At 34.3% G+C, this 9,032-nt stretch overlaps 2 protein-coding genes across 2 annotated transcripts; both read right to left on the bottom strand.

Moving 5' to 3' along the window:
• Positions 1–541: 541 nt before the first annotated feature.
• On the bottom strand, positions 542–2,029 carry LOC134253532 (uncharacterized). Its single transcript, XM_062736051.1, has one exon. The coding sequence runs from the start codon at positions 2,027–2,029 to the stop codon at positions 542–544; it is 1,488 nt and encodes a 495-aa protein (XP_062592035.1).
• A 2,459-nt stretch (positions 2,030–4,488) lies between these two features.
• LOC134253530 (tripartite motif-containing protein 75-like) lies at positions 4,489–5,400 on the bottom strand. The gene has a single exon (XM_062736050.1). The coding sequence runs from the start codon at positions 5,398–5,400 to the stop codon at positions 4,489–4,491; it is 912 nt and encodes a 303-aa protein (XP_062592034.1).
• Positions 5,401–9,032: the final 3,632 nt, after the last annotated feature.

Here is a 9,032-nt window from a genome sequence, read left to right as displayed (position 1 = left end):
ATTAAAATGCCTGTAAAATTATGTGCCGCCTGGGCGGAAATAGTAAACAAACCCTTTTCAGGTACTGATTAGTTCAACCCAAAAATTATTCGTATGATAAGCATCACAGCGAGACTCGGGAACAAAAATGGCGGACACATTTCTTTTACGAATCGTGTTCAGCTTTAAAAAACACCCTACCTCCTCCAATAGGAGATATTTCAAGAGAAAAATTAATGGCATCACTGAAAAATCTTCTTCTCAAAAACCAATGGTCCAGGAAATATAAGATTTAAAGAATTATTTTCAGGTTGAGTAGATTCAATTTTCTTCAAATCAGGTCGGGACAATTAAATTTGTCAATACTAAACTGACTTTTGCTTTCTAAGTTTCTTCCTAGCGACAGTTCTCAGGTGAGCGATGTGGCCCCTGAGCCTTGTGTTTTTAATGTGATGTTATGTATGATATTACAATAATACATAGACATATCTAATTTTTCATAATTATTTCATTTCATAAAAATAAGCGAAAAAATCTGTTTAATCAGAAAATTTGAATCAGTTCAAGTACTATACAGTTCGTATGACCAAGACACACTCTTATAATTAAATAGTTTAACAAGTCCATTACTTTCTCCAAGCCAAAGAGTAGACTTATATAGAGATAAAGACATTGGATCATTCACATCTTTCTCTGTCAGTAAGTACCTCAAGAATTCTCCTTCACGACTCAGCACATGAACGCAATGGTTACTTCCGTCAGTAACAAGGATGTTACAACAGGAGTCATATACGACATCATACGGTGTAAAATCTTCCACCTTCCCTCCATAGACTGACTTCTTCCTACCGTTCCGAGACAAAATCACTAGTTCACCTGAGGTGGAACTCTTCTGGTTTACAACGCAAATTTCAGCGTACCTGTTTTGCGTGACTCTCCATGGGTATGTAAATAGCCTGTACTCGCTGTCCTTCTCAAATTCTATTTCATGGTTGAGATCCCCCATTATCGACATATGCCTAAGCAAACGTCTACTCTGTGAATTTAAAAGAAACTTATCAGATTCACTGTTATCAAACTCTTCTCTCAAGGTAATCAAAAGTCCACTACGTCCATCACGAGATTTACAAATTCCTACTGGTACCAGAGGATGCGCACTGAAGACTGTCGAACGAGATCCTGAGGAGGAGATACAGCTTATGCAGTTACTGCTGGCATCAGTGATATATGCACGACCGTCGTCCGCGACACATACATCATCGGGATCTATGTTAAATTTCTGTTTTTCTTCGCCATTTTTGTCAACTTGTTCAACGTAACTGGATTTGATATTTTTTAAGAAGCATTCGTCTGTGTTCAGAGCCTCTAGAATTGAGATTCCATTACATCCATGTTGAAATTCACAAGATTTTTCTGCACCTATATCATCTAAATTTATAGTTTGTCCAATCATTTGTTCCAGTTCCTCATTTATGATTTTCCCCTTTCTGTATCTCACTGAAAGGTGTATGTTTCTTTCATCAATGTCCGTTTCTGATAGCATTTTTCTTAGCTCTCTGTGGTGATTTACCAAACTAAGCTCCGACGTAGTGCTATATTCTTCTAGGAACTCAACTTTCTCAGCAAGGATTTTTCGTTTCTCTAGTAAATTTGATTTCAAAATCTCAATCTCTTCATTCTTTTTCTTTTGGTTTTCTCTTATTTTTTTCTCCCGATAGATCATAATTTCTGATAATTTAGTTATGATCTCATTATTATGCATCCTTAGATTGTTTATTTCCGACTCACATTGGTTTTCAATTTCCTCAATCCGTTTCGATGTTTTCTCAATGTGCTTATCGATGTCAGGCAGTTTTTCATTTTTGACATAATTAAGAATTTGAGAGAGTTCTTTTCTCTTTTCTGTTGAAGCTCGAACTAGTGTGACCCAATTATGAGATCCGTGGTCACACCTTGTACAGTCAGAACAAAGACATAGATCACAATCCTCACAAAACACATCAATGATTGCATTGTGCTTTACACACGTTTGTACACAATCCTGTGCCATTACGATTCCAGAATTTAGGAATTCGCCTGCCTGCAAACCACAATAGTCAGAAAATAGTTGTTGGTCTAATGGCGTCTCAACATGTTTCGGGCTTGTAAATCAATCCAAGTCTTCTGTAAACTTATATGAGGGACCTAACTTTAAATTCCCCAAACCTGATAAGGCATCGAAATAAAAATGCACAAAATTCAATCATCTTCTTACGGAAGCCGGTAAGTGTCAGTTGGAAAAATATTTTTTCTGGCAGCTGCTAGATGTAATATGGGGGCCAAAATAACGGTCATATATTTTCATTATATATGTATTTATGAATTTTCAATGATTGTTCACTTATTCCTCCTCACCATACAACATATGTGACATTATTTTGAAATTTCGCATGACTATGACATAGAATTTATACTTTGAGGCAGAAAACATAGAGTGGTATAACACTGAAAAATGTGAACATCAATGAAGAAATATATTGTTTAAAACATCCAATCATTCCGTTTACAGGTCGGACGACCACGACACACTCTCATAATTAAATACCCCATGTAGCACAAAACGTTTTCATAACATATTATATTCCATATTATTGTTATTCCAAAACGCTTTTGACATAATGTTTTAAAAATGTTTTTATAACGTTTATCTAGGTTATAATGACGTTTTTAGAAAACGTTTCTCAAAAACATTTTTAAAATGTTTTTAATAAAGTTTAATACTGGTTGGAAGGAAGTTTTTAGAAAACATTTTTCCATATCATTTTTATAATGATTATAAGAATCATTTTTTATTGCTTAAAAAGCATTATATAAAAATGTTTTCACATTCCATTGTTTGGGAAAAACTATTCTAAAAATTCTTGATATGATATTAAGAGTATAAACAGTGTGTTGTGTACGTTGACTCAAATATTAAGCATATTTATTTTTAAATTGAATGAAATTTATCATAAATTCTGATTACAAATGATACCAGAAAACATGAATATAACATTGTCTTAAAATGTTTGGAAAACGTTATTAAAACGTTATAGAAACTACAAACATTTCTATATTTCAATTCTTAAAAAATATACATTAAGCATTTACTCTTTTGATTGTTTGTTATTAATTACAGGGTGATATCTTTTAAAGCATATTAAATAAAAATGAATTTAAACAAAAATGTGTTGTTTTTTTATTCTGTTCTTTTGTTATTGTTTTATACATGTTATATGCCACATTGATTCCTTAAAAAATCACTTCGTGAAAAAATGTATAAAAAATTCTTTTAGGTATGTTTGAATGTTCCAGACAACAATGCATTACGGAGATAGATTTATTTGAATACTGTTCGTTATCTCCATATCCCTATTAGTATATATTTTATAGAACTGTTGCCAAAAACACACGCTTTCCTTGCATTTTTCGGATTTATGATAATTAATAGTTTTTAAACCTTCTGAAGTTATCCTTTATATCTTTGTTTTTCAGAAGCAAACAAAGAAGTCCAAGTGCCAAACAGAGGATTTTCAAAGGAAGAGGGATATTGTAATTTTTTTTCTAATTTCAATTGTGTCAAATCTTCTCTGTTAAGAAGACTGTTATTGACTGTGTGGAACTTCATGGATTACATTTGTGAAATAGTTTAAACCACAATTCTTCTCTGTTAAGAAGACTGTTATTGACCGTGTGGATACATTCGTGAAATAGTTTAAACAAAATAAAACTATAGGAAGTAAAATAATTTTCTGTTGTAGATTTTTTTTTTATCCTTTAAACATGTTAGAAATATCCTGAAAACGTTGCTAAAAATTTTTGAAAAGGTTTTCAAAATGTTTTCAAAACATTGCATGACAATGTTTTTGAAGAACGTTAGGATAACGTTTAACAAACCATACAAAATAACATTGTTTTGAAAACGTTTTAATAACATTGTAGTGCTACCTGGGACTTTTAAAACTCCATTACTTTCTCCAAGCCAAAGTGTTGACTTAAAAAGAGATAAAGACATTGGGGCATTCAATTCTCTCTCTGTCAGTAAGTACCTTAAGAATTCCCCTTGTCGACTTAACACATGAACACAACAGACAGAGTTACTTTTGTCAGTAGTAAGGATGTTACAACAAGAGTCATATACGACATCATACGGTGTAAAGTTTTCGATCCATCCTTCGTAGACAGATTTTATCTTACCCTTAGCAGACAATATCACTAATTCAGCTGAGGTCAAACTCTTCTGGTTTACAACGCATGTTTCAGCGTACCTGTTTTGCGTGACTCTCCGCGACCACGTATAAAGCCTAGTCTGTCCGTCCTCCTGATATTATATCTCTTGGATGAAGTCACCCGTAAACGACACACGTTTAAGCAGACGTCTGCTTTTCGAATTCAAATAAAACCGATCAGATTTATTTCTATTAAACTCCTCACTCAGAGTGACCAGAAGACCACCACGCCCGTCTCGAGAGTGACCGATACCTAATGGCACTAGAGGATGAGTACTGAAGACTGTCGACCGAGATCCTGAAGAAGAGAAACAGCCGATGGAGTTACTACCTTTGTCAGTGAAATAAACATGGCCGTCGTCAGCAAATTAACACACATATCATTAGGAACTATGTTGAACTTCTGCTTCTTATCGCCTCTTTTGTCCACTTGTTCTACATAGTCGGAATTACATGCTTTCATGTAGCATTTGTCGGTATTCAATGACTCAAGAACAGAGATTCCATCACGTTCATATTTAAATTCACCGGATTTTGTTGCATTTATGTTCTCTAAATTCAAAGTTTGGCCAGTCATTTGTTCTAGATATTCATGATTTACTTTCCCTGGTTTGTATCGAATTGATAGTTGTCTGTTTGTTATATCAAATTCTGTGTCAGACAGTATCTGTTTCAGTTCTCTGTGATGGTTCACCAAACTATAATCACACAATGTGCTGTTTTCTTCTAGGAAATTTACTTTGTCAGCAAGAAGCTTTCTTTTCTCCAATAAACGAGTTTTAAAAACGTTTGCCTGTTGATTCTTTTTTGTTAGATTGTCTTTCATATTTTTCTCATGGTGTTTTATAATTTCTGACAATCTGGCTACGATATCATGATTATGCTCCCAAAGCTCCTTTATTTGCGTCTCATATTGATTTTTGTTCTCCTCTATCTGCTGTGATGTCTTCTCTAATTTATCATCAATGCATGGAAGCTTTTCCTTCTTGATGTACCCCAGGATTCGAGAAATTTCGTTTCTTCTTTCTGCAGAGGCCCGAAAAAGAGAAACCCATTTATGATATCCATGATCATTTTTTACACATTGAGAACAGAGAAATTTATCACAATCCTCACAAACTATATCGATGATTTCAGTGTGCTTTGAACACGTTTGGACACTCTCTTGTGCCATCATCACCAACTATTACGTCATGGCACATACATTGTATTCATCAAAAGTGTTACTCGGTTGCAAGATATCGCCCTCTGGATGCAATTGTCAAAGAACGCTTCAGCTTTATTTTGGAGCTGCGAATTAAGAATTTCCTGAATTACACTACAGGACCAAGATACCGCTTCTTCAGTCAAGAGCTTGTAAACCGGCGTCGCAGTAGATAACTGATGCCAAACTTTCAAAAAGAATGGTGAACTCAAGATAATTTAATATCCCAAGATTACTATAGTAAATTAAAGTAAAGAAAATCTGGCAAAGAGAACCCAATCATCATTGTAACAGAGGCAGAAAACGTATCCAAATATGCGCTTTTTTAGAAAATAAATTCGTTGTGTTTTCTTTTGCAATCTACTTAATCACAAACAGATAAGCTGGGTTGTGACAGAACATGCAGGTAACTTAGATTAAAAATTATTCTATTATATTAGCAATAAATGTACCTGATTTGTCGTTTATCTAATTTCAGATCATATGAAGCAAAATTTGTCCAAAATCTTATACTTGGAAAGACAAAATTACTTGCTATGGCCTTCAACTCAAAATTTGTATATATTGACGACTTATTGTCAATGGTTATTATTATAATTATGTCATATCCCTATGAGCTTAAAAGAAAAGATACCACAGAGTCAGACAAATCTCTTTCATATTTTAAATATTTTACTTGAAATATGGCAATATTACAACCAAGCTCTATGATAAACGTGATTACTATTACTTTTTAATCGTCAACTTTTCTTAATTATGCAGCAATATACTTTCATCACCTGTAATTGTCAATTAAATTAACGATGTTTATTTTCATTCTTATATCGATGAGATATATCCCGGTGAGGTTGTCCTTGTGTCGCAGTGGTTTGAGCGTTTGCTTTAGAGTCGAGAAGTAAGATCTTTGCGTCGCGGGTTAGAATCCAACTTTGGGACGTGGAGATCGACGGTCCTTTCGATGAGAACATATAAAAAGAGGTCCCATATCGCATTAGGTAATGGATGAAAAATTCTTGAAAGGGAGTAATACACACTATACAATCAATAAATCTAATCCCGGTGAGCTTGAGATAAAAGATACCACAGAGTCTGACACATCTGTTTCATATTTGGAAATTTTACTTGAAAACGACGTTTATGGTAATCTAACAAATAAGCTTTATGATGAATTTATGACATTAACTTAAGTTTTGAATTATCAACTTCACTTACTTCTGTAGCAACACACCAACGTACGGGGTTTATATACTGTATACAGGGTTATTTTTGCCCCGTGTTATTTTCGCTCTTTCACACTTGCGAAAAATTTCGCCCACTCTAAATTCACCCTGTCAAAGTTTTGTTTAAGAAATTATACTGTATTCATTGAATTCGCCTCGTTTTAAATTCGACCAAATGAGGGTAGGGCGAAAGGGGCGAAAATAAAACGGGGGCGAAAATTTCCCTGTATACAGTACCTCAGTTGATTAGATATGCAAGAGCATGTTCTGTGTAGGTACAATTTCGGAAGCGAGGTAAATTATTAACAAACAAATCGATGAAACAAGTATAGTAGCAGACTCGTTTAAATTCATCATTTTGGAATGTATACAGTGACCTTATCAGCAAATACAATTTATCATTGCGTCAAATGCAGACTGACTTTTTCAATTCTTATTGTCAGGCATTAATTTATACGCTGAGTTGACGACGGATTTTTTATGTCCCAATTGTGATAAGGAACACACGACGGGTGTTACCGATCGGCAGGGGATACTCACTCCAACTTTGCACCTGATCCCACCTCTGATGTTTTGGAGGTCCGTGTCGGCTCCGCTCCTATCTTGTGTTGTTAAATGGACTTTTTAGCTCAAAAAGTGTTCGTTATCAACATTTTACATTTCAGTATATTGGAGAAGTGGGATCTGATGCCATGGATGAGTGGGCATCCCATGCCAACCGGTCACATCCGCCTTGTCATGGTCGGGAAATAACGGAAAATCCATCGTCAATTTAGTGTGTAAATAATGGACTAACAATTAGTATGAAAAACGTCAGTCAGCATTTAACTCACTGATAAATTGCATTTGCTGACAAGGTCATTGTATCGACCATAGAGCTTACTAAATTATGACTTTAAACGAGATCGATAATATTTTAGTATCATCAACTTGTTTGTCATTAATTTACCTTGTTTTAGAAATTGTACATACATAGAGCAATCTCCTGCGTATCGAATTGAGATACATAAACTCAAGATGCAGTTGATGAAGGTATATTGCTGCAGAAGTAAGGGAAATTGACGATTGAAAAGTTAAAGTCATCAATTTTATCTTAGAGCTTGGTTGTTAGATTACCATGAACGTCTTTTTCAAGTTCATGAAAATTATTCAAAATATGAAACAGGTGTGTCAGACTCTTTGGTATCGTTTATCTCGAGCTCACCGAGATATATCATATCGACATAAGAATGGAAAAATACATTGTTACTCGACAATACGTCGTCGACATATATAAATGTGCGTTGAAGGCCACAGCAAGTGTATTCTTCTTTTCATGCACATGATTTTGATTAAATTCTGCTTCATTTGAATAAAAATCTTTAGGTCTGGTAATAATGAGGCGTATTTCATACCAATAGGAATTCAAATGGATTGTTTGAATACCTGGACTCCAAAAACCACATAAATATTGTCAATCAGAAACTTAAGCTTCTTTTTTATGTCAACTTCAGAGTACTTGTGCGTGCAATCAGTAAGTGTTTTAACAAAATAATTTTGCAAATGACCAATTAATGACAAGGTAGGTAAATATTTGAGTTCAATTTTTATTGAAAAATCAGCTGTCGGTTATATTAAAAACCTAGACTTTACTTTATCGTGGGGATTGGTTGTGTATAAAGTTCTAGAGTCGTAAGTATTTATAAGCTATTGATTTACGCAAAATCTTGAGATTTCAAATGTTCCAAAAGAATTTTTAAATTCTAATTTATCCCACTTCTCGAATATATTGTTGCATACTACCCTTGAAATATTTTTTCACTTCTGTTAATATCTTAGTGAGGAGTAAAGTAAGAGGCTTTGTTGAACATTTATTGGGACCCATGTGTCTTTGTTTGTAAGGATTTTATGAATAAAGCTTAATTTCATTTTTCTTTGAGTTTGCACTTTGTGACTGAACTTTTTGTTAAATATATCAAATTCCTTGAAAAAATATTTAATCAGACACAAAATTATCTTTAAAACAAATCGTTTAAATGTTTGGATAAGCTGTCGCCACTTGCAATCCAGTCTTGTGTGCTACGTCGTAAGTCTGGATTTGAAGTGAATTTCCCGCCATTGTGAAGGAGCAGCTCGCATTTGGCCGGGTCAGTGCGCATGCGGTGTAGATGGCGATGTCAAACTCCGGACTAACACCAACAAAGAAGGATCCCTTGGCTTTAGACAGACCATTCCATGTAAATCTTGCAGCAACGATATTGAGAGGCTAAAACCAAAACACACTCATAATTCAAAATATCAAGATTAAAATGTAACATGAGATGGAATTTTTGATAATTCAGTACGTTCAGTATAAGATTTTCCCCATAGAGCAGAGCTTTACTTTGTTTCCTTATAACTGCC

This window comes from Saccostrea cucullata, unplaced genomic scaffold (assembly GCF_032062105.1).
Source record: "Saccostrea cucullata isolate Sc308-1 unplaced genomic scaffold, CSIRO_AGI_Scuc_v1 ctg19059, whole genome shotgun sequence".
NCBI lineage: Eukaryota > Metazoa > Mollusca > Bivalvia > Ostreida > Ostreidae > Saccostrea > Saccostrea cuccullata.
The sequence above is the reverse complement of the archived record's forward strand: the minus strand, read 5'-3'. Positions and strand labels throughout refer to the sequence as shown.

Bases quoted from the DNA above. Each gene is read 5' to 3' on its own strand.
- LOC134253532 (XM_062736051.1), bottom strand. From the start codon at position 2,029: ATGGCACAGGATTGTGTACAAACGTGTGTAAAGCACAATGCAATCATT.
- LOC134253530 (XM_062736050.1), bottom strand. From the start codon at position 5,400: ATGGCACAAGAGAGTGTCCAAACGTGTTCAAAGCACACTGAAATCATC.